Below are 25,181 nucleotides of genomic sequence, written 5' to 3'. Positions count from 1 at the left end.
AAGAAGTATCTCAACCTCTTACATGCAAAAACTCAGGGAGGAATCCGACATAGTGCTATGGCAATCGTTCCATCAGCGCAAGCTTTTCAGATTGTGAGACAAAATGATCCCCTCCTCTGCTCCCCCAGCATGCAGTTCTGGGGGTTTTCTTGACTCCCCACCACAAAGCCAATTTCAGTGAGAGGGTGGGAAAAGAAGGGGAAGTGCCAATAAGTCCTTGAACAGAGTTCCATTAGCGGAACTCATTAGTTAAACCTGCCCTCAGGCTGCAGACTTTCATTTCTTGATGCAGACGCCAAAATATCAGAAACAAGGCTACTAATTATTAGGGCTCCTTACCTGCTTTGATATTTATGAGCGCAAAAAGGCCAACCCGAGTATCTCCATTCACTGACCACTTCTGTGTCTCACAATTTGGCTGGCAGCAATGGTTCATAAATCGAGCATAATTGCCTTTTGGTCCAGCATCAATTATTCGATCCTAAAAAGGACAGGGAAGAACTCAGCCTTTCAAAACACAGCCAGAACTTTCTTCTTAGCTATAAGCAGTGCAATACAGATATGGAGTGCTCTAAGAAATTAGAAGGTTGGGGGAGAGGTCTTTCCAAGAAAGAACACACACCAATCAGGTGGAGTGCAATCTAAAACCAATGCCAACAGAAGGCACAGTATCTTAATTTATTGTTTCAAACGTACATGAACTAGCAGTGTCTTACTTCAGATATAGAAAACAGGAATGTTTTCACACACCTTGTCCAAAGTTAGCATATAAAAGTTGGTGATATCATGCTCTTGGGCATAGCGGATTCTGGCCCGGCATTCCTCCTCATCTATCAGCTCTCCCACATATTCGTTGACAAACTCACCCTGAAAGTGTGGAAGTGGGAAGAAATGAGAGAACAACAAATAGTACTCTGAATACAAAGCCAAGACCAACCAAACTCGGGGGGTTTGGGGATGGGAAGAGATACGCATACGGTAGGAAACAAACGAACAAAACACACACCCATTAAAACTAATGGGTTACTCATTCATAGCTTTTCATGGAAACCAAAATCTTTAGTGCTTTTTGGAAGGCGAGCCTGAGGAGGCAACCATCTCTATTTTAGGTACAGAACTGCATTCCTTAATAGAGTTTTATTACAAACTGGTTTCTTTTGACCTAGACCACTGCTCTTTGTAGTCTGGTACGCCTGTCACACTATGCCAACCCATGGCCTCAAAAAAAAGAAAGAAAGAAAGAAAGAAAAAGAAAACTGTAAGTGCTTAGTGCCTCCCTAATCCTTCTACTGCTATGCTGAGCTAAATCATAATTAACCACGAGAAGTAGCCAAGGTTTAGGGCTCATGGTTTGCCTAGAGAGCTGAAATTCAGCAATTCAAGCATTTATAATAGCTACCTTTTATAAACAGTAAAAATTGCAAATGCAGACATTGCCTTGATAGAACTTTTGTTTAGTAATCCACTCAGTTCAAATATGGGGTTTAAGATCCCTTTACCTAGATGGGTATTAATTAAGGATGATTTTGGTGTAAGAAAATGTGGGGGTTAGAAACAATCTAATGAGCAGTCCTTTCCATCTGTTTCTTAAAACACAGAATGTGTGATGGGCACTCACACTGGGCACTCAAGAATTTGTGGTGTAGGGTGAAAAGGAGAGAGGTAAGCAATACTACTCATCTGGGGAAATCCTGGCATATATTGATTTCTGCTAAATCTAGTTCAGATTGTTTCAAGGTTCCATTAGCACAGAACCCAACATATATGGGAAGGCAAAGACTGACTATATATTTAGGTAACCATGGGAAACAAACTCCCACCACATGTCTATGTATGTCTCAGGCAGGAATAATGAGTCATTTCTTGTCTTTGTAAATTTTACGCTTTAAGAAAGGAAAACTAAATTCAGTTATAGAAAGTGTGGGATGCTGAAACTAAACTTGGGGAAAAATTAAGACAGCAAAAAACAAACATACCTTTTTAATGTCTCTTTTGGCTTGCAAGCCCCAGCCTCTTGCCAGTGTGCGGAATATTTCCACTTCAGGATACTGCCTTTTGGTAAAACACTGGTTTTGGCAACGTTCCCCAGCAGGGCAGACAGCAGGGTGACACTCATAGAGTAGCATGCGATTAATACACTCGGAGTCTAGGCCACAGGGGTTTTCATCAGCTGTCTTGCAATTGCAACGTGGGATCTCAGACAAGTCTGCAGTGAAGATCTGCACTTTGCCTACAGGCCGGTTCACCTTTAAATACAGATATAAGCCACTAAGTACATCGGCTGGCCTAGCTAAATTGTACATCACTGGAATGCAGAAATGTAGACTATATACAGTACATGGAAATCAGAAACAACTTTTGCTACAGCAATACTTGTTGAAATGGGTCAATACTGCACTTTCATGTATATTGTTAATCTTTATTATTGTTTCAGCTGCATCTCTTCTACCAGCATAGAAAATGCACCTTCCACTTTAATCAGCTATTATAATGGTGTTCAATAGTGTGAGGTGATCCTTTCCCAGGGTGGGACAGAAAGAACATACACGTTCACACAGCAAGGAGACTCCCTTCCTTTCAACAGGATTTTATACACCAAAGATTTACTGCAGGTCAGCAAAGAGTTGAAGTTCATGCGGCCAATAGCTGACCTCATACACTGGGATTAAAACATAGGTAGAACTCAATGTTGCACTACAGTGAACACCCCATCCACACAAGCATTGCACCTTGCCAGACAGAATGATTCCCCAGCACTTCTGGGGGTTCTCCCAAGCCCCTTAAACCCAATTCAGTGGGTGTGGAGGGGGAGGAGAGGAGGGGAAAGCCCCCTTGTGCAAGTGGAAATCCTTGCACAGGGCTTGCACTGACAAGACTTGTTAGGTGAATCCTGCCATGAGAATCTGTGGTACCACCAAAAACAGCTTGTGTGCTTCCTTTAAAGTCTGAAGGAAATGTTTCACAGTGGACAGACTGTACAGGTTTCAGCTTTTGCAGTGTAGTAGCAAGTGGCAAGATATGAAAAAAAGATTGGCAAGAGGAGTGTATAGTTAAGAGCATGTCCTGGTTAAGACTTGTGCCTTCAATATGGCTAAGGATGGAGCACACAGTCCCATAGCCCAACCACCTTCAAGGGATTGGGGGCAACACATGTGCACAAGGCCCACCCTCTGCTATCATGTCCTGCATCCTCACCTTGATATGTTTGTAAGGAGGGGGCTTCTTATCATTCTTTTTGTCTTCCTGTAGCTGCCTCAGTTCCTTCTGTGTTTTTAGCTCTTCAAACCTCACAGCAGCTTCCTGCAGAGCTAAATTAAGAAAACTTTCTCATTATATATGAACAGACATTCAGCCACTTTTATATATGCACTTACATGAAAATGTGCTGAAGGGAGCCACCAGTAACAGATGGGACAGGAAACAGCAGCCACAAAGAGGATTCTCTAGGATTCACAGTCTGTAGCAAAACTGAGGACAGTACTGAGATTTCCATACTCCCAGGAAGTAGCCAGAAAACTTTAGCACACCTTTGTTTCAGGATTGTAAAAAGTAAAGACATTGTGTAACTCAATTTTCTTTAAATAATTTATTTTATCCCTACATCTTAAAGCTAGACAGATACCAATCCCCATCTACTCCATGCCGAGTTCTTACATGAAGAAATTCCACTTCAGGAAAGATTAAAAACAATAGCAACAGAGACTCAGTTCCGACCTCTCAACACACTTTAGCTGAATTTGTATGTCACAGTAAACCACAGTTAATAGTTCACCAGGAATATGAAAATCGCTCCCACTTTATTCCATCCAGTAGCAAGTAGAACAACAAACTATAATCCCTGATTTAGTGTTGTGTTTCAACCATATACGCCAAGAGTTGTGGTTTGGTGCTCCTGCTCACTAGCAGAAGGGGGGAAATGGGGAGCAAGCTGCACTCTCATGGTAAAGAATTAACCATTGTTTACCATGACATGCAAATGCACTCACAGTTTGAGGTTCTGGATGGACAAAGTATAGTTTAGAACTACTTGCCTGCTTAGTATTTCTGTGTCTAGGCCCAGTGGCCTTTGGAGGCAAAGCAATAGTTATAACTATAGTTTGTTTGCTTAGCAGAAACTATGGTTTGCAAACCTATTTCAAACCACAGCTTCCAATTCTGGTGTGCCGACCACTCACAAACCACTGTTCATCAATTCAGACATCATGACAAACCAAAGTTGCTCAATCTATAATTCTAGCCAGGGCTATTTCTGAAGTATAATGATGCCAGAATCTATTCTTTTTTTCCCTAAAGCAGCATCTTATTTTCCTGAGAACACAGAAAAAGATGGGATTCATTGCTAACTTTCATGGTTACATTAAAAGAAAATGGGTTACCCTTCTTGTAAATGCCATCAACTCCCTTTGCCATCTTGTCCTTGCTGCTCACATCTCCTTCCATATAGGGAAATACTCGAGCTTGGTGGGTCCAAAGGTAATCATTTGATCCAAAAAAAAGCACAGGAAATTCACCGATGACATGCTTCATTTTCTGGATGTTGACAGGGATGGTCCTAGGGTGGCAAATCTCAGCTGGCCACCACCTGGAAATGAACAAAGGCAAGAAAAACAGATAAGCCCATGGATAAATTTCTGGAATGTCTGTTTCCTAGATCCACTCCTTCGGAGATGCATCATTTTGTGTGTGTGTGTGTGCGCGCGCGTGTGTGTTTGCTAACCTAACCATGGCATAACAAGAACCCACATTAGTAGAAGACTTTATGTGTTCTATTAACATTGTGGAAACAACTGTAAGGGCGGCGGCAGCAGCCATGCTAGTAAGAACACACATAAAGGTGAGGAGAGGTCCCCTCCTGACATTGCGAATGTTAATAACATTAGCAAAGCAGAAATGAACTGTAGCAACAAGCTTTCACAAGAGACAACTGAAATCTTTTAAATATAACAGAATTTGCCTTCTTTCACTCTCACCTGTATCGTCCCACTTTAACCCAGACCACCTCCTTGTAGTGTGGCTTCTTGCCAGCTTTGCAGTCGTTACAGTACCAGCTCCCCTCTGGCATGTCAATGTTCAGACACTCCCTGTGGAAAGCGGCAGGGCAGGATTCACAGCACAGAAGGCTTCCACCTGTGAGAAAGAAAGGCAGGTATGTCAGGGACAGAACCACAGGAACACCCATGCACAGCATCACATTAAAAGGGGAGTTCATCCTATCCAGACCTCGAATCCCACTTCAGTTCTTTAAATGGAAAATGGGTCGAAAGAGGGTTGTGCTGGTCTCCAGAATTAGGTTAACTTCACCCACCAGGTATCCATTTTATTGTAAAGGTCTCAACTGTGCCAAAGCCAATACAATATGCCAGTGCTAAACCCAATCATATCTATTTGCATTGTGAAGCACCTGTGGACCACAACATTTACTTTTTCCACTACTTCGTCTTCTGAGGTGTTATATACCATATGACAAGGAGGCAGTTAGGCCAGTCTTCACTCACAGAAAGGGGGATGGTGAAAAGGGGTAAGTCAACCATGTATACTGCCCTAAGCTCTATGGAAGAAGAGCTTACTGTAAGCCCCATATTCGATGTCTCATTTGCTGTCCCTGCTATGTCAGCAAGCTTATATATTATATTTTGTTTTAGTGGCTTTATCACTGTGGCCCATCCCACTAACATGGCCACTGCTTTTAGAGGGCCTTTAGGTACTGCATTCTATGGAAGGCCCATTGCCTTCTTTCGGCTGCTTCCCTCTCCTTTAGGCCCAAAGTAGGGACCCCCAGAGATGATCCTGACTTTATACCTCAGTCCAGCAATATGTTTCACTTAGACAAAGGACACCATCGTGACCATTTGTATCATGTTGGGGTGAAGAGCTGATAATTAGGCTGCCCCCTCACTTCTTCAACAACATCCTCCTATGCTCATATTCATTCAAAGTATGGCAACACTCATAATGTATCAGGCCCAGCACAAAGCGCCTTACCTTCTGAACAAACAAAGCACCAGCTGACATTTACATGCTCATGGTTTCTGCAGCCCCTTCGAGGGCTAAAATGATTTGGGCAAATCATGCTGTTGGAAGCAAGGATCACAGTCCCAGCAGCGAGGCAGAAATCATTCGAGTGGTATGCAACAGGACACCGGACACAGCGCATCAAGCGACCTAGCAGAGAAATATATTGGCATTACATTTGCTTAATAATAATAAAATCTGAAAAAAAATCATTTATTAAGATTCGAGTTTTAGGCACCAACCCCACCTTTAAAATATCCAAGAATAGGGGGGGAAACACCAATGAATTGTAAGCACAGTTAAAATGAATGCAGAAATGCACTTCCATTCTGGGCACAAGAAAGGGTTACTGTACCTTTAGATGCAGAGATATTTGCTGGGTTGGCTGCATGGCAAGTCATGCAGATGTGCAGTGAGCAGCGAAAGCCCTTGTTCTGCATGACTGTGGGAGGGTACTTCTGTATGCACTCTTCATGATAGTACTTCCCACACAAGGGAAGCAAGCACCGCTTGACGTTTTCTCCACTGTTCTTGCATACAAAACACGTGTGGACTCCTAATAGGAGAGGGCAGCAAAGTAGAAGAAACACAATCAAAGAACGGAAGGTGCAAGAGTCCTGAACAACAGCAGAGAAAAAAAAGTTACAAGCAGTCACCATGGCTGGAGGCAACAACATACAAGACCAGGATTGCTCCAGCCTAGTAGACAGCAGAGCCGCTCTGCTCCATGCTGCAAAGCCATTTGTTTTCAACAAACTCCAACATTTGAAAGCAACCTTGGAGCTCGCCACACCATCAGTGAGTTCGGTTTCGTACCTGTGGAACACTCAGTGCAGATAAACTTGCCCTTCGGCATTTCTGAGAGCCCGAGGCACTGCAGGTGGAAAGCTCCACAGCACTGGGCTTCACAGAGCAACAATTCACCTGGCTTTTCACAGATCTGCAAAGGAATTAAACAATGTGTGGTCACGGGCTGAAATTAAAGGGGTGGGAGTGGGGAATCCTAATTTATGCATACCTACTAAACCACAGCTAACACATTTTCGGAAGTATTTTTCAGTAACAGCCGCTGTGGTCTAATTGTTTGGCTCAAACATTAGAACTTTGAGTCATTTACACTACTTCAGAAGCGCCTTCTTACAAGGCACACTTTAAACACATTTTTGCAATCCTGTACCCCACACACTTCCTGTCTACCGCACCCAAAAAGGTTCTGGGACTGCACACAAAATAAGAATTGCAGACAGAAAGCCCTCATGTCAAAATTAATAAAAAGAAAATCCTCAAGTTTTGTTTGCAGAAGCTTTTTAAAAAAGCATTGGATGCAAGCTCTGCAAAGATCTGGTTCCTGCTAACATGGCCTATCTGCAAGTAGTCTGGCTGCTTCAAGTCATCTTCACAATTCAAGCAAAGCACTTCAGACTTTTACCTGACACACGTTCTCCTTGAGAGCAGCTCCTCCTCCTCGCTCCCCCTGCATCCGTTTGGATGAAGGCACTCCATGGTCATTTTCAGACCCTTCCTCGATAGTCTCCTTGGGGCTTCCAGCTGTTCCATGATTAGTTCTATCTCCCTTTTGGGGAAAAAAAAGGAAAGACTGTGATCAGTCAGATTCTTTCTTTCATTTACCCCCTCCTCTGGGCTGCTCTTATAGTTTGGGTACAATACATAGGGATGTTCTGCCAACCTGCTTGCTGAGCTGCATGCAACGCCTCTAGCCCTAATCACTCTGCCTGCAGAAGGTGCCTCATGCTGTGGCGCTAACTCTCCTCACACTTCTTCACTTTTAAGGTTTCGCTGAGGGAAAGAAACATTCTGAACTTTAATAAAACACATGACTATGACTACATTGCTGCCCTGTGGCAGTATACTTCCTAAACACCTATGTTGGGAATCTCCACAACCATTATTTATTTACTTATTCATTACATTTATATCCTGCCTTTCCTCCAAGGTGCTCAAGAGCTGGCATTCATGGTTTTCCCCCCATCTCCATTTTATCCTCACAACAACCCTGAGAGGTTGGGTAGATTTGAGAGACAGCAACTTGCCCAAAGTCACCCAGTGAGCTTCATGGGTGGGGACTAGAACGCCTGTCTCCCAGGTCTTGCTCCAACACGCTAACCACTACACCACACTTCAGACTTTTACCTGACACACGTTCTCCTTGAGAGCAGCTCCTCCTCCTCGCTCACATGAGTAGAATGTGTGCTTTTATTTAAAATGCATCTCTGGGTTATTTGTGGGGCATAGGAATTCGTTCATTTATTTATTTTTCCAAAATATAGTCTGGCCCCCCACAAGGTCTGAGGGACAGTGGACTGGCCCCCTGCTGAAAAAGTTTGCTGACCCCTGGTTTAGATATACAGTACACAATACTCTTGTGCAGCCCTGCCTTTGTTTCCTGCTAAGTCTTTTATACCTTCTTTTGCAACACAGTCAATAGTTTTATGCTACTTCAAAAAGACGTCATACATGTATCCTTTTACAGAATCCAAAGCCCAGCAGTACCTCAGAGTTTGCATTTTCTCCCAGTACATCTTCACCCTTTTCCTTCTTGTATGGAGCTGAGGCAAAAGTACGTCGTTGCCGCTTTCGCCTTCTCTGTTTGCCTGGAACCTTTTCAGGAGCTGCAGCAAGGGAGGTGTTTCAAGACCGTAAGCAAATAACTGCACCCTAAGGTAATTCTGACAACTATGACCTTCAAATTTTAAACCCCAAAATCCAGCACTGATGAGTAGGACACATTATAACCATTCTTAACCCTTAATTCAATTTCAGATAAATGTCTGCAAACCTCTCAAGAGGACTACACAGTTTAGAATGAAAATTCATATTGTGTTGTTGAGTATATTTTCACCAAAATAAGACAAAGTCACCCTTGTTCCATATTACCCAAATACCATAGGTTGGAAGAAAGTACCAGTGAGTTGATGAGCAGGGTGGTTCCAGGTATCCTTTTGAGCACCATACAGCAGAGTTACTGGTGTTTAAGAAGCCACCTTGGTTAACAGCTAGTTTCTCATCCTCATGATCATGAAGAAAAATGTGGTTGGTGTGAGTTGAAAATTCAGAGAGGACACCTTTGAGTCTCATGTTGTTTTTATATCACTCTGCTGTTGTTTGACCAGGTTTCTGGCCAGATCCACCCCCCACATCTTCTTCATCTTTGGAGTGCTCCTGAGTCCATCACTACACTCACTGCTGCCAAGAATTCCAGTATGTTTTCCTTTTAAAACTGACTATGACTAATAAGACAAAGATGCAATTCCTTCTTTTTGATCTGGACCCAGTTCATTTATGACTTGGTCTCAATGTGAAAATATCTGCTTACACTGCAGTGGGCTGATGATTACAGGTGAAACTCAGAAAATTAGAATATTGTCGAAAAGTGCATTTATTTCAGTAATGCAACTTATTTTAATTTTTACAAATGCTTTCTTTTGGAAATTCCACAGTAATAAAACAAATAGTTACATTAATACAAAAATAAACATCGCTATTACATTTCATTAATTACATTCAATTTATAATTGACCCACCTAATGACAAATAATTACAGTTACAACAAATAAAGGCTTGACATATCTTGCTTTGCATGCATTGCATCTATCTCATATATTGGTTTCACCTTTTAAGTTGCATTACTGAAATAACTGCACTTTTCCAAGTTTCACCTGTATGTAACGTGACAGAAGAATCTTGCTTAGCTTATTATTAATGTTCACTCACAGGAAACTGGCAGCTTCATGCTACAGAACAGGAGCACCACCTACCTTCACCAGCGTCCGGAAGCTGAGGTGTGGAGTACAACTCTGACATTTCAGTATCCAAAGGACCAGCCTCAGAACACTGCGAACAAGCAACAGGGACAATTTACCAAGCAAATTAGCACACCTACAATGAGATGTGTTTCCCTGGTCACATCTCAAAGGCAATTCTACCTTCAACATATTGACAAACAACAACAAGAAGCAGCATCTCAAATTTCCATAATCAGAAGGATGGGGAGGTGATTGCCCAGTGTCTGAACCCCTGGGTGGCAAGAAGTAGGAAGAATCGTATTTACTTAACTATAATTGCTGAAGAATCTTTCTGCACAGCTGAAGCAGAAGAAAAATCTTAACTTTCACAAAAACAGTAAGAGACTAACAAATCTAGAGGGGCCTCCACTAAGCGCAGCATATTATACAGTTTTCACGGTTCAAAATATTTAGACCCTTCCTTTTCATTTTTACAATTCACAAGGCAGCTTACGGCAATATAATTGTATATTTAATGAATTACCATGAAGGCAGCAGCAAAAGAAAATAAGGTGAAGCCACAGGCATATGGCATTACTATTACTATAATGATAGTAATAGTAATGCCACATGCATGTGGCTTCACTTTATATTTATTTATTTATATATATTTAATTTTGTCTAATGCCCTTCATCCGTAGATCTCAGGGCAGTTCAAAAAAATAAATTTAACTACAGTGGTACCTCTACTTACGAATTTAATGCGTTCTGAACGCACATTTGTAAGTCGAAAAAATTTGTAAGTCGAATCCCATAGGAATGCATTGGGAGAAAAAATTCGTAAGTAGAAGCAACCCTATCTAAAAATTTGTAAGTGGAAAAAATCCTATCTAAACCACATCTAAGATGGCGGACAGAGCTCCATCATAAGTAGAAACATTCGTAAGTAGTTATTTGTAAGTAGAGGTACCACTGCAAATGGTTTGGAACCGGAATATACCAAGGACCACCTACTTTAGTATCAGCCTTTTCAGGAGTTTTTCTCAACACCTGAGGCCCCACAGATTGCTGGGTACATCAGGAATAAGAACGTGAGAGATGGCTTTCATGACTGCAATACCAAGGTTATTGAGTACCCTTCCTTAAAGAGCTCCACATGCTCCATATACAGTCATACCTCCGTTTACGACCACAATTGGTTCCGGGGAGCCAGTTGCTCCCCATGTTCGTCGCTCCCCGAGGCACGCTTCTGCGTGTGTGCGAAGTGCCGATAGAGCACTTCTGCGCACGCGCTGTGCAGATCGCTTCTGCACATTTGAGCGCCGCGGAACCCAGATGTAAACGCTTCCGGGTCCGCGGTGGTCGGAAACCGAAGCGGTCACAAACGGAGGCGGTCACAAACCAAGGTTTGACTGTACGTCCTTTGCTTCTTGCATGCAGACAAGCATTGGAGGATTTTAAAACAAAGGTTGAATGGCCATCTGTCAGGGTTTGGACTAGGCAGCTGTTTCTTCCAAATCAACAATTCTGTGATTTTTTTGCGGTCAAAATTTGGCTTTTTCCTTTAACGAACAGGTTTTGCTCTTAATGTCTGCTCTGCTGCAAAATTCTTCTTCTTCTTTTTTTTTTTTGGTGTGTGTGTGTGGCTGTTTTTATTGTTTAATTGTTACTGTTTAATTTTTATCAACAGATGGATTAACTTTTGTTTTTGTGAGCTGCCCTGACAGAAATCGCTGAAAGATAGGACATAAATGCTTCAATACATAAACAAATGATTATTGCATTTTCATATAGTATGTGGTTGTTTTAACAGTTTTACAAAAACAAAAGCAAGTTGAATTCATTTTTCATAAACTGTAGAATTCTATTGTTGTCCATATCACAACAGGTGTTACAGAACAAACTGAAACCGAGTTCTGAATTACCAACGCCGCAAACCCAGAAGTGATTGTTCTGGTTTGCTAACGTTCTTTTGGAATGCCAACATCCAACGGGGCTTCTGATTGGCTGCAGGAGCTTCCTACAGCCAATCAAAAGCCGTGGTTTGGTTTTCGAATGTTTTGGAAGTCGAACAGACTTCCGGCAGGGTTTCGGTTCAACTTCCAAGGTACGACTGTAAATGAAAAAAATCTTTGAAGGACTCTGTTTGGATACATTTTAGCAAAGGGGACCATAACCATAATTTCCTATAGAAAAGGTCTGATCTCTAGCACAGGAAGAGTTTTTGGACAGGAGTCCTGGTTTGGAGTTCCAGCAGGTGCTTACGTTACTTTAAAACACATGCATGCTCACATAGAGATATTTTGTACATCAGAAGCTTTCTTCTCTTCACAGTCAGCCAATCCACTATCAATTTGTCAAAAGAATGCAGACTCCCAACTGAAAATAATGAGATATGTGCATATGTTTGACAGCATGACTTTGGTCATTGTAAAAGATTCAAAGGCTTGCAGGCCTAATGTTCGCTCAGTTTGGACAATGACACCTTTATGAAAAGAAAGTGCAACAAGAACTTTATAGGCTGAGCTCTGATTATTACTATTATTTTTTACTGAGTGCTTCTATTAGGTACCCTTAACCAAATGAAGGCCGATCAAAACTCTGTGCAGTTGAAATTATTTTACATTCAGGAGCATAGCAGATCTTTGGTAACATTTGAAGCAGAAGGAAGGAACTTACCTTCTTTATGGAAGTCCACTCTCTCTTTGGTATAAATGCAGTATCCAAATCATTGGATTCCAACAGCTTTTTTGTTGGTTTCCTCTGGCGCTTACTCTCAAAACTCCCTACAATAAAAATGAATTTTCCTCACTAGAAACAAACTAGTTTTATCAGCACCAAGTAAGAATCAGTATAATAACACCAGTACTGTTTGTTGTACCTCCTCTGCCCAAAACCAATAAATAACAAAACTGGGAGGGGTAGCTAATGCCACAGAAGACAGAATCAGAATTCAAAATTACCTTAACAGATCGGAGAACTGTTCTCAAGCTAACAAAATGATTTTCAGTAGGGACAAATGTAAGGTTTTGTAAGAAGAACCAGATGCACAAATATAGGATGGGGGGGACACCTGGCTTACTAGCAGTACATGTGAAAAGGATCTAGGGGTCTTGGTGGACCACAAGTTTAACATGAGTCAACAATGTGATGCAGCAGCAAAAAAACCTAATGCTATTGTAGGCTGCATCAACAGAAGTATAGTGTCCGGTCAAGGGAAGTAATAGTACCACTCTATTCTGCCTTGGTCAGACCACACCTGGAATACCATAGCTGCCAAGTTTTCCCTTTTCTCGCGAGGAAGCCTATTCAGCATAAGGGAAAATCCCTTAAAAAAAGGGATAACTTGGCAGCTATGGAATACTGTGTCCAATTCTGGGCACCACAGTTTAAGAAGGATGTAGAACCCAGCAAGCCCCAACTATAGCCAACTCGTTTTAATTTTATGAGATTGAAAATTCTTGCAGCTTAAAAAAGTTTTGAGGTTTAAAATTTTGAGGTTTCGTTTGGGCTTTGTATATTTTTAGTGTCATAAGCCACTTTGAGATCTAAGACATCAGGAGCTTGGAGGTCTAAAGACCTGTAGTTATTTATTTAATAAAAAATATCCTTCTTTTTGCTATTTAGATCTCACGAGGAACAAAAACTTCAGTATCATTTATTATCCCCCACCCCCGTCCTTGTGAGAGACAGGGCCAAAAGCTTCAGGTCCAGACCAAAGAGCAATGGCATATTGTGTGTGGTTCTCAAAGTGTGTGGCAGGAGAGGATAGCAAGTGTGGTGGCAAGATTCAAGGACAATCAAAGAAACATTTAAACATTTCAGTAGAGTAGAGTAATCAAGTTAATTGAGACTAAAAATAGGAATCAAGGGCCAAGGAACAAGGAACAAGGAACAAGACACCTGTTCTGTTTCCAGTAAAGGTAAAGGTACCCCTGACCGTTAGGTCCAGTCGCGGGTGACTCTGGAGTTGCGGTGAAGATGCTAATGATACACATGTCTTACCTGACTTCGTTGACTGTCTCTCTCCCTGCAAAGGAGAAGCTGCAGCAACTTCCGAAACGTTTGGTGATGACAATGTCAAAACTGGCATTTCTGATCTTAGTTCCATGCCATGGGAGTCGGGCTCATCTGACAAAGACTGCTCAGCTTCAAGAACGGGAGGAGACTCTTTAGACGAAGAAGCAGATGAAACTGAATCCAAAGGCTTCTTTTCTAGATGTTTGCTATGAGCTTGCTTGCCAGTGCTGCAATCTTGTTTGATTTCAGCCTTCTCTAGAGAACTTGCCTATGAGCAGCCAGACATAAACAGAAAATGCTCAAGATCCTGGTCCAACCAATACGTGAAGAAAAGGCTAATGGGGAGTATACAGCTACTTGGAAATATGGCTACATTTCTGCAGCAGGTGAAAAACAAGGGAAAGAAAACTGACCATCTTTGGCTGTGCTCGGACATCATTTTACGCAAGCACACACAACCAAGTTTTTATTTTACAAAAACACAGTGTAAGTGATGGTGCTGCTGCTGAAAATGGCTTGCCTTTGTCTAGCTTCCCTCACCCCAAGTAACACCAGCCCAGGCCATCAGATGCAGTGTTTGCCCAACAGACTGCCATTGGGTACATTTTGACAAGGTTGGGGAAATGAGTAGTCTGGGGATTTCATGCCACTGAGTGAGAATCACTAGACATCACCGGGGAGTGATGCTGTTTTCATTGGCAGCTGCATAACCCATAGTTAAGTTATGTATGCGCATTGATGAAATACAATGGTTCTAATGTTGAAAATATGCTATAGTTACTTATTTATTGAGCATTCATTTAAAAAAGAAACCTATTCAAGGTATAGCCCTTCTCACAACTGGAGTAAGAAACATTGATGAATTGAAATCATAAAGCAAAACCTGCTTATTTCAGTCATGACCAGGAACACACACACACACACACACACACACACACATATATATATATGCTTTGTAATTCAAAGTACTACAGGAATCTGTAGCATAAAGGTTAAGCATGATGCTCTTGAGCAGGCATAGGCAAACTCGGCCCTCCAGATGTTTTGGGAATACAACTCCCATCATCCCTGACCACTGGTCCTGTTAGCTAGGGATGGTGGGAGTTGCAGTCCCAAAACATCTGGAGGGCTGAGTTTGCTTATGCCTGCTCTTGAGGCAGATAACAAAGGTCCACTACAACACTTGCAACAACAGCCTGACTGGTGTGTGTGCTTCAGAGCCAACCCATCTGGAGCAAAAAAGAAAGTCAAAGAAAAGCAAGAGCCAAAGCCATAGTCCAAGGTCCAGCCAGGGACTTCTGTTTTTCCCTCAATAACTTTGCTCATTCCGAGACAACATGAAGGTATATAAAAGTGGGGTGGAATTGTTGAGATGTCTGTACTTTGTTTCAAAAAAACTTGGCTCATAATGGCTAGGATCCTTGGGAAGGAACATAGGAAGCTGCTCTGTATGGAACTGGACCATAGGTTCATCTAGCACAGGCACCCCCAGACTTCGGCCCTCCAAATGTTTTGGACTACAATTCCCATCATCCCTGACCACTGGTCCTGTTAGCTAGGGATCATGGGAGTTGTAGGCCAAAACATCTGGAGGGCCGCAGTTTGGGGATGCCTGATCTAGCACAATTTTGTCTACACTGACTGGGTTTCAGACAGAGGGTGTTCTCAGATGCCAGACCTTCTGCATGGAAAGCAAGAGTCTCTTAACACTAAGCTTCTGCCCTTCCTTAGAGTCACCTGCAGCATTCCAAACAAGCACCAGAGTTCTTTTGGGGTTCCTTTTTTTAATCACCCACCTGCCCTCTGATAAGCTACTCCTAAAGTTTGAGGCAATTTCTCAGGTAGCATTTGCATGTGATGGAAGGGGCCTCAGCCAGAAGTGGAACTCCACTACCTTGCCCCAAAGCATACACACATGTTGGATCCCAATTCTAGTTTTAAAAACCCATTTTTTTAAAAAAAAAGAAAACTACCTAGATGACAGTGTCCCAATTTCTCGCAGGTGCCTATACCTGTTTCTTTGCTTCATACCCACCTTCCGAAATGGCTCCTGGCTCCTCTTCTTTTTCTTCGGTGCAAATATGTGATCATATTCTTCTGCATATTCCAGAAGCCGCTTACTTGGCTTCCTAAGGCGTTTCTTCTCTGAATGAGCTACTGAGAAAATAAAAAAGGAGAAAGAGCCTCAGGATTAGTCTTCTAAGAACATCAGAAATGCTGGGCTAGAACCCTTCATTATGGCCAGGGTCTGCTGAAGCTCCTGTGCCATTTTCCAGTGTCCTCAACAAAGTGATGATCACATGCATAGTTCAGATGCTTGAGACTCCTTGACTATGTCATTTCAATTTTTAATCAATCCTCTCCTGCCATAATAGTTCAAAAGCAGCCCTTTCCTTCAGGCTTTCATACAAAGCTTCTTCCCCGACCATCGGGCCACCTCTCATTATTCAATAGCAATCCACAGTGATCCTAATCCATGCAAACCCCACAACCATCACCCCACAAAGGGAAAGCACCCAGTTCCTGCCCAATTATGGAAAGCAAGTGAGCTGCAGCGACTGCCATCAACATCTTATCCCCAGTGTCAGCAGGCTATTCTAGCCTGGGTCTCAGTAAATTGTGCAGTAAATTGTGCCCAGTCTGGCCTAGCAGTGCCATGTGCAAGTCAAGCAGGGGAAACTGCATTACCCCTTTTGAGGGTGAGACGCTAGGAATGAAACATTGTGGTTGAAGCAGAATTTAAGTCATATCTGTAAAACTGCTTTTGCACTTACAAAGTAGTATGACTTTCTTATAGGATACTCTCCTAAACCTCTGAGTTTTGTCTCTTTTTTAAAAAATCAACATTTTTTTAACCTACTCTCAAACTGGATTGTACAAATGAGTCCATTATAAGTGTCTTAGGAACTCTTTTTCTCTCCTCTTTTAAAAGTTTTTGCTTGTTGCTAAAAAACAAACCCACGAGGAAATCCTATGTTGAAAAACAATAAACATCAATATTGCAAACAAGCAAAACAGGTGGCTCCTCCTAATACAGTATGAAAGCAGTTCTGAAATAAAAGCTAGTCCTGAAACAAGAGTGGATACATATCCAGAGAAAAAACTTAGAAGTCCCTTTTCCTGTTCAGCAAATGTGAATTACAGTATTTACACCGTACATTTCTATTATTATTATTATTATTATTATTATTATTATTATTATTATTATTATTATTTCTACAACATGTTGAATCCAGTGTGTCCTTTCCATTAATAGATAAGCTTTTCCATTTGTGGGAGGGACTACTGAGATGCAAAGGCTCACTGGAAGAAGTTGGGTAAATGATATTTCCTGATTTCCCCTTTCCTTCCCCTTGCAGTTCCCATACTGTCCCGGAGGTTCAGCTTTTCAGGGGGTTGAGGAAGGAAGGTGGAACTGGAAAAAATGGGCTCCTCCTCTAGCAGTAGCATTCCATGAGTGGAGTTCTGCTCATGAGAATGCTGGATCCAAATCAGTATGTGGAACACAGTATTATACTCTACAGTGGTACCTCTACTTACGAATTTAATGCGTTCCGAAAGCAAATTGGCAAGTCGAAAAAAATTGTAAGTCGAATCCCATAGGAATGCATTGGGAGAAAAATTTTGTAAGTAGAAGCAACCCTATCTAAAAATTCGTAAGTGGAAAAAATCCTATCTAAACCGCATCCAAGATGGCGGGCGGAGCTCCATTCGTAAGTAGAAACATTCGTAAGTAGAGTTATTAATAAGTAGAGGTACCACTGTATGTCTTTGAAGACACTCGAACTCAGGACGCAAGGGAGAAACATGCTAGGAGGAAGGCATGTTTGGCAAATCCACACTGTGATCAACTTCCGCCCGGAAACCAATATCCCCACTGTGGAAGAACGTGTGGATCCAGAACTGGCCTCCACAGTCACTTACGGACTCATTGTTAAAACCATGTTTATGGAAGACAATCTTACTTGGCTATGGGTGATCGCCAAAGAAGATGACTCTATGTCTAATCTGATATATCATCTTCACAGTGAAGCACTGCAGCTAGTGCTTATAAGTGGAACTCAGAAAAGCAGAGTTCCCTGTTTAGCCATAGACACTGGGTAGGGTTAAAGCACCATCAGGGGGGAAATGAGAATCCTGCAGGCACAGACAAATGTATAAGAATGAATCTCAACCCAGCTATAGTTTAAGCAGGGGGTAATAAAAGAGCTAACTTTAGCTCCAACTTCCATAAGGGTAACTAATTTTTATAGAGAGAACTGTAAAGTGCCTGAAATATTTGCAGATTGAGGTTTATGCATTCATTCTAATAAACTTGTCTGCTACACCTGTTGACTTTCCACTTTTTCTTTTTTAACTGAATAGCATTGTGCAAAGTTCTCATTTTAAGCTTTGATTACTCTGTTGTAAACGAAGAGTAAATATCTCTGAGCTGGGCAACTGGTAGTCCATAAGCAACAGAATGGTGTCTGGTTCTCTCGATCCCTTACAATAGTAGTACTCTCCCCTCTGTAGAAGGAAAGATGTAAGGGCTAAAACGCATCTGCTGCTTCTTCCAAACTGCCTTCTGTCTTTACCATAAACATGCATGAGTCATCAGGCTGGAAGTAGAGGAAAGGAGGACCTGTAGAGGCCCCTCCTGAACCCTGATGAAGTCATTGAGCAGCTATAGACATTTCCTCTAGCATCAACCTCCTCCGGCCATGACAAGAACAGAGAGCATCAAGGGTCTTGGGTGTAGGAAGCTGGCTATCCCTTATCTATCTCAGTAAGGTTCACGGTGTAACACAAATAGTACCCATCCTAGTTTTGGCTGTAGCTATTGAGTAAAAATTATTTTGATACCAATGTGAGAGACTGTAACTTGGATTACTGAATTTTACAATCTCATGGTTTTTGTGGTGGAGTGCCACATCGTGAATCATTGTGAATCAAAGCATTTCCTAATACTGGAGTTACTGTGGTTGCTTACAATAATACGTAAAGATTATTAAGAAAAAAAGGAGGAGGTGCATAGGGAAAAACAGAAGCAATGTCAGTAAGAAAGTTTGGATTACTGCAATGTGCTCTATTTTTTTTGGGGGGGGGGTCCCTTGAACTTGATCCGGAAGCTGCAGCTAGTGCAGAATGCTGCAACACAATTACTGACAGAAGTGAGACTCCATCAACATATACCACCTGTGCTCAGAGGCCTGCAGGTTTGCTACTGGGCCAAGTTCAATGTGCTACTATTAGTATATAAAACCCTTAACAACTTAGAACCACAGTTTACTTGTGAAATCGCTTTCCTCCATAATAATTTTTTTTTAGTGCAGCAGCACCCACAATTTGGAACTCCCTGCCTACTGACATCAGGCAGGGATATTCGCTGTACTCCTTTTGGCATCTGCTAAAAAACATGTTTGTTTGGACATGCTTACTCAGATACGTAGAAAGTTTACATGTGTTGTAATCTGTTTTTAACTTTTTAAATAAGCTAAAAGTAAACTGTTTCCCCCCTCTTTATTCTTTTTATAAACTGCTTTGAGTTTTTTTAGTGTCAGATTGGCTGTCCCTGGATTTATGGGTGGGTTGGAATGCAGTTACAGTATCAGATTGCCCACTTAGTGATGCAGTTTGGGTTTTAAAAAAGTGCGTGCAGAAATGCATGTTTCATGGGGGAAATGTTTACAAAATTGCATATTGCGGGGGTGGGGGAATGCATTGTAAATCATATATAAATATGTTTTATAGGAAAGATGCATAGAGAATGCATAGCACAGGGAAGTGCATATTTTAAGAATGGACCTGTGAGTGAGTACATGGAAACAGAATAATCTTACCTATTCTTACTCTAAAGTGCTGCCGCCGCCCAACCCCCGGAAATATTTGGGAATAGCTGCCTCTGGAAGGGGGAAGCTGAAATGCTTTGTAAAGGTGTAAGGAGAAGCTAAAATGAATGCAGCGTGTTTGGCCCTTGGCCAGAATAAAAATAATTATAATTGTGTATTTGCCAAATTAACCTTTTGTCTTCTGCAGAAGGCAAGATCTAGATACTTTCCTCATAAAAGTTAGTTAAGAATGCTTTATTGCTCATCTTGCAACATTCCCTGTGGTTTACTGCAATCCACAAACATTACTGAAATCCTTTATCAAATATACCTATTCTTCACAGTATGTTGCAAAATCTATTTTCAAAATGTGGTGGAGCCATTACCATTCAAGAGTATGTGTCTCAGATCTAGCACAAAGTTAAATGTGAGTGCAGTTAATTTAAGCTATGTAAGTGTACACAGAGATAAGGACTTGGCTCACACATTTTGCTTCATATTGTATTTCACTTAGCAGGCAATCTGCACTTCGCAAACAGGGTAGGGCCAGCCCTCTACATTTTACAATTTACAATCACTGATCAAAAACTACTAATGGGAAACAACAATACAAGATTGAAAAGTTTATAGAATGTAAGATTCAAATTTAAATTGCTGCAGTTTATGGTGGTAACTTCTTGAGTCCTAACCCAACATGCAGCACTACCGTAAACATGCTTACTTGCAAGTTAGTTCTAATGGGCTTACTCTCAGGTAAAGGTGTGTTAGACTGCAATTCTGCACCTATGTAGCTGAGAGTAAGCCAACAGACTTACTTCTGAGTTAGTCATGTATAGGATTGTGTTGTTGGCAATACACTCAGTTTAGCAGACCACTTGCTTTCCACAGGGAGAAACAAACAGAGATTATTCAGTACTATTAAACTTTTATCTACCTTTTGGGCTGCAATTTTTCCTTCTCATGTGTTTCCTGTAATACTGAGCAGTAAATATTATAGACTTTCATGCTAGAATTGGGACCATCATGTTTTAATTTATAAATAAAGCTTCTGCACAAGGTAAGAGAAACCAAATATATATTTATTTCCAAATTGCACTATGCCTTGATAAGCGCTGTTTCTAGTTTTAAAAGATTAAAGTGAACCTGTATTAAAATCTGAGGAAGAGAAAAGCTAGAGTAACAACCAGCATTTCAATTGGATAACCTTAAGATTTTTATGCACTGCAACTCATGGCGCAAAACTCTTAAGGGCTAGATCTCACAACCTGCAGATGAAGTAAGCTGAAGAGTTTATGAGCTGTACCACTTATAGACTTCAGGTAGGATCTTGCACATTACCGAGTAATACTCCTTATTTATTTATTTATTTATTTATTTATTTATTTATTTATTTATTTATTGGGTGGAAGATTTCACCATATGGTTCCAGCTCCCCCAATCTGCAGTGGTGCAGCACAAGGAATCCTTACCTTGTACAGAGAACTCAAACTAGGATCTCAAAACTGTAAAATTCTCAATTCTGTAAGAGCTGTATTTTTGTTTCATCCCTCTTATTCTGCAAAATGTTGCCCAACTAACTAAGTGATTCTCACAGTTCTTGCCTATAATGCCTCTCTTAATCTTATCTTTTTAAAGAGTGAGGAGAAGCCTACACTCTGAAGCTTGCTTTTATTCTGTAGAGGCAAAATGCACGTAACTGTTCTGCTTCCCTAGATCTACTGATGTGCTTACCAGCTTTAGCACTGCTTTGGTTAAAACGCTGCCATCGCTTTTTGGGCGCTACGTGGCATACATCTCTAGGCTCATCACCCAAGGAGCCTTCTCTATTCAGTCCTGAATCCAACTCCCCGTTTTCAAAGGAGTTGCAGCTCTCTCTCTTTTTATCATATTCTGACTTCATTCTTATACGAACTAAACTGTCATCAGAGGAACTTGCAGAGTCTTCGTCAGGGGCGTGTCCCATCAACTCCCAAGACACTTTCCTTGCAACATCTTCCTTTGCATTGTCTAGAGCACTAGTAACTGAGCCTTGGGCAGCTCTATCCTGGCGGGGCACACTCTCAGCTGAATTAGACAACCGCTTTAGTGTTCTGCTCTTTGATGTTGCATTAGCTACTAGTTTAGATAGCTGCTTAGATTTTGGACAGCTGCGCCTTGCGGTGCAGTTTGTACCAGAAACAGTAGCGTTTGTGAGTTCCCTTTTGTTAGCACCGGGATCGGTCAACTTGGTTGCGATACCATGTGAAAAAGAGGACTGACCTTCTTTGGGTTTCTGACACTCTGGTTCTCGAACACTATCTTGGCTTTTTTCTAATTTATGAGTGGTTCCCATTGTAGGTAAAGATGTCAAATCACTTGGAGTGTTACTTCCAGAACTATCATCGCTGTGAGAACTCCTATAAGAGACTATGTTCTGAGTAGTCATGATCTGCTTCTCTTTCGTCTTACTATCATGCATATCTTTCAACAACATTAATAAGGTGCTGAATTTATAATCGGGCTCAATAGGCAAATGGTTCTGCCCAGAGACAGATGAAAAGAGTAAGGGCACTGTGGTCTTAGGAGGCCCACAGTCTTTCGCTTCAACATTCATGGACCTATACGACAGCTCCTTCAGTTCTGAAAGCACATGTTTCACAACTGCCGTTTCTATTTCAGCAGAATCACCAGGTTTCTCATTTGTGCTGTTCAGCGGTTTGGGGCCATCAGCCTTCCCACTTTTGTTAGGCATATCTAACTGAGACCCAGGAGAACCTTTGGTAGCAGAAAAGCAGCAGTCGGGGCTACATTCATCTTCCTTAAGAGAGGAGTCTGTCCCAGCAGCAGTTTCTTTATGCTTGCATTTTATACTTCTGAACTGAGGCTGTTTTGCATCCATTTGACTTATAGACCCCTTACTTTGGAGTGTAGTGTGCTTATCTACATTGATAAGATTGTCATTCCTGTAAACTGAAGCCACCTCAGCTGCAAGGGATGGCTCACGGAATTCCTCACCTCCTGCTTCAACATTGATATTCCTGTCTAGAGAACCTTCTGGAGGTTTGCGGCTTCGGTTGCTGCTTTTTGAGACAGGTGCAGAATGTTTAATAGCTCTTTGCCCTGAAGACAGTTCTTTTCCACTCTTATTTACAGAGTCACTATTCTTCAAGACGCTATAAGCTGCTGCTGCTGCTGCTGCTAAACTTTGGTCAAGGGAGTCTAGATCACAGGTACCGTTATCCGATGAATCAGAGTCTATTGGTTTCCTCTCTGCTCCAGCATCAGTTCTGGAATAGTGCTGCTGTAGCTTTGAACTGCACGTGAAGCCTGCTGGATTTCTCTTTTTCTTCACGTCCGCTTTGGATGTTTCCTGCTGGCAGCTGCTATTAGATATTTCAAACCCTGGTTTCTTATATTTATTTTCGAATTGTCTTTCTCCAAAAGAAGAGAGCAAGTAGTTTTCCATGCTGCCTTTGGATCCCATTAGGCTCTTTGCTATTCTGCAAAGTTCATGAGAAGCCTGCTTCTCTGGCATATCTGCAGCAACCGTATTTTTAGCTTTGCTTACTGGCCCTTTCCCCCCACTTTCTCTCTTGGATGCCTCCAGTTTGGTGCTACTTTTTCTTACTCTAGTTCTCCTCCGGGAGTCAGAGCTCTTCTTGTTTCGGGATTTGGTGAACACTTTCCCCTTATCGTGGGTCAAATGTTTGGAGTCCAATGTTAGTGATTTCAAACATCCATTTAGTTGTCTGCTCTGTTCATTTGAGGAGTCCTTTGTACAAGATCCCATTAAATGCACATCCTTCTCACTGTCCAGTTTGCTAGAAGTCGGGATGTATTTTTGAGCACTGTTCTGCTTTAGATAATCTTTTGTAAGGCCAACACTGATCTCCCATTTTGCCAGAAACCTCTTAGGAACCTGGAAAGTATAGGAAGAGACAAAAACAAGTTACAAAATATTTATAATACACAAAAAGATGACATTACACACAGATATGAACATTATCTTCTTTCACAAAATGTAACTGCAGCACATAACCAATTAAAGTACGCAGATCAAAGCTAGATTCATGCAGAACATGAATGTGACTTGTCATTTTTTATTTCGTCAACAAGGCCTAGATTGAACATCATCTCTTGTCACAACTGAATCAGTTCCTCAGACTCCCTTCCTGTGAAAGTTAAATCAGGCACAGAGATCTGCTATATATAATCCACCAAAGAAACAGATGCAAATAATTTATTATGTAATCTCTTTATCCTCCTTTAGTATACCTTTGAATCCCCTGTCATCTAAAGGTTAAAGGTAAAGGGGACCCCTGACCATTAGGTCCAGTCATGCCCGACTCTGGGGTTGCGGCACTCATCTCGCGTTATTGGCCGAGGGAGCCGGTGTACAGCTTCCAGGTCATGCGGCCAGCATGACAAAGCCGCTTCTGGCAAACCAGAGCAGCACACAGAAACGCCGTTTACCTTCCCGCTGTACCTTCCCTATTTATCTACTTGCACTTTGAGATGCTTTCAAACTGCTAGGTGGGCAGGAGCTGGGAGTGAACAACGGGAGCTCACCCCGTCGCGGGGATTCGAACTGCCAACATTCTGATCGGCAAGCCCTAGGCTCAGTGGTTTAACCCACAGCGCCACCCGCGTCCCAGCTAAAGGTACAAGCGCCTAAATGATGTTCTGCTACTAATGTACTGTATTTAAATAACATTCTTTTGTTAGCACAGTGGTACCTCGAGTTACAAACACCTCAGGTTACAAACACTTCAGGTTACAAACTCTGCTATCCTGGAAGAGTTACCTCGAGTTGAGAACTTTGCCCCAGGATGAGAATGGAAATTGTGTGCCAGCGGCGCAACGGCAGCAAGAGGCCCCATTAGTGAAAGCATGCCTTTAGTTAAGAACAGTTTCAGGTTAAGAACGGACCTCTGGAATAAATTAAGTTCATAACTAGAGGTACCACTGTATATATAATTTGATAGCACTATGGTCACTGTTCCCAGTAGGTACTATAGCAGTTACATCTCACACTAGGTACTGCATGCCACTTAAGGCCAGGAAGAGTCTGCTCCTTTGGGGATTTCTAGCTTGTCGGACTCTATGTCTTCTTTTACCCACAGAGTGGCATCGCCTCCAGTATGCCCTTCTTGGTCCTTCTTATAGAGTTTGTACCCAGAGATAACTGTGTCCTAGTTTTTCTCTAAATTATAGCAGGTTTCCATTATGTCCACTATATCAATGCTCTCATCTTAGACCAAGCACTCCAGCTCACTCATCTTGGCTCAGAGGCTTCTAGTACCAGTGTGTGTACACACACACACACACACACACACACACACACACACACACACACTGTCCAAAGGAGTCCAAAGTGGCAAACAACAAGGAATAAAACACTCCACATCTTAAAAACAATTGAAATACATATGCACACTGGGAAATATATCAACTCAAAAGGCTTTTTACTCCCTCTTCCTCTCCAAATATCTCTGACACCTGCCTGCCTCTCAGTTGCTATCATGTGCCCCTGCACTCTCAGCAACACATTCTAACCTCTCCCCAATTTAAATTATAATAATAATCCCCCCCCTCCTCTCAGGGCCATGATTTGTTC

General features: G+C 41.8%; 1 protein-coding gene across 10 annotated transcripts in view; it reads right to left on the bottom strand.

Annotated features, from left to right (window-relative positions):
* NSD1 (nuclear receptor binding SET domain protein 1) overlaps positions 1-25,181 on the bottom strand; it is a 59,520-nt gene that overhangs the window by 6,345 nt on the left and 27,994 nt on the right. For 9 of the 10 annotated variants that reach the window (XM_088662088.1, XM_088662091.1, XM_088662092.1 and 6 more), the window contains 16 exons: positions 21,317-23,483; positions 15,811-15,932; positions 13,761-14,043; positions 12,435-12,541; positions 9,789-9,864; positions 8,524-8,642; positions 7,442-7,585; positions 6,829-6,952; positions 6,368-6,568; positions 5,983-6,162; positions 4,971-5,127; positions 4,377-4,582; positions 3,196-3,308; positions 1,977-2,246; positions 751-867; positions 340-481 (listed from right to left, as the gene is read on the bottom strand). In XM_088662088.1, coding sequence (XP_088518214.1) covers positions 340-481; positions 751-867; positions 1,977-2,246; positions 3,196-3,308; positions 4,377-4,582; positions 4,971-5,127; positions 5,983-6,162; positions 6,368-6,568; positions 6,829-6,952; positions 7,442-7,585; positions 8,524-8,642; positions 9,789-9,864; positions 12,435-12,541; positions 13,761-14,043; positions 15,811-15,932; positions 21,317-23,483 — 4,528 coding nt within the window. The remainder of the gene's footprint in view (positions 1-339; positions 482-750; positions 868-1,976; positions 2,247-3,195; positions 3,309-4,376; positions 4,583-4,970; positions 5,128-5,982; positions 6,163-6,367; positions 6,569-6,828; positions 6,953-7,441; positions 7,586-8,523; positions 8,643-9,788; positions 9,865-12,434; positions 12,542-13,760; positions 14,044-15,810; positions 15,933-21,316; positions 23,484-25,181) is intronic. The other variant, XM_035105844.3, reaches the window with a different exon arrangement.

The sequence above is a fragment of the Zootoca vivipara genome, chromosome 2, assembly GCF_965207765.1.
Source record: "Zootoca vivipara chromosome 2, rZooViv2.hap1.1, whole genome shotgun sequence".
NCBI lineage: Eukaryota > Metazoa > Chordata > Lepidosauria > Squamata > Lacertidae > Zootoca > Zootoca vivipara.
This window is presented reverse-complemented; position numbering and strand designations above follow the sequence as displayed.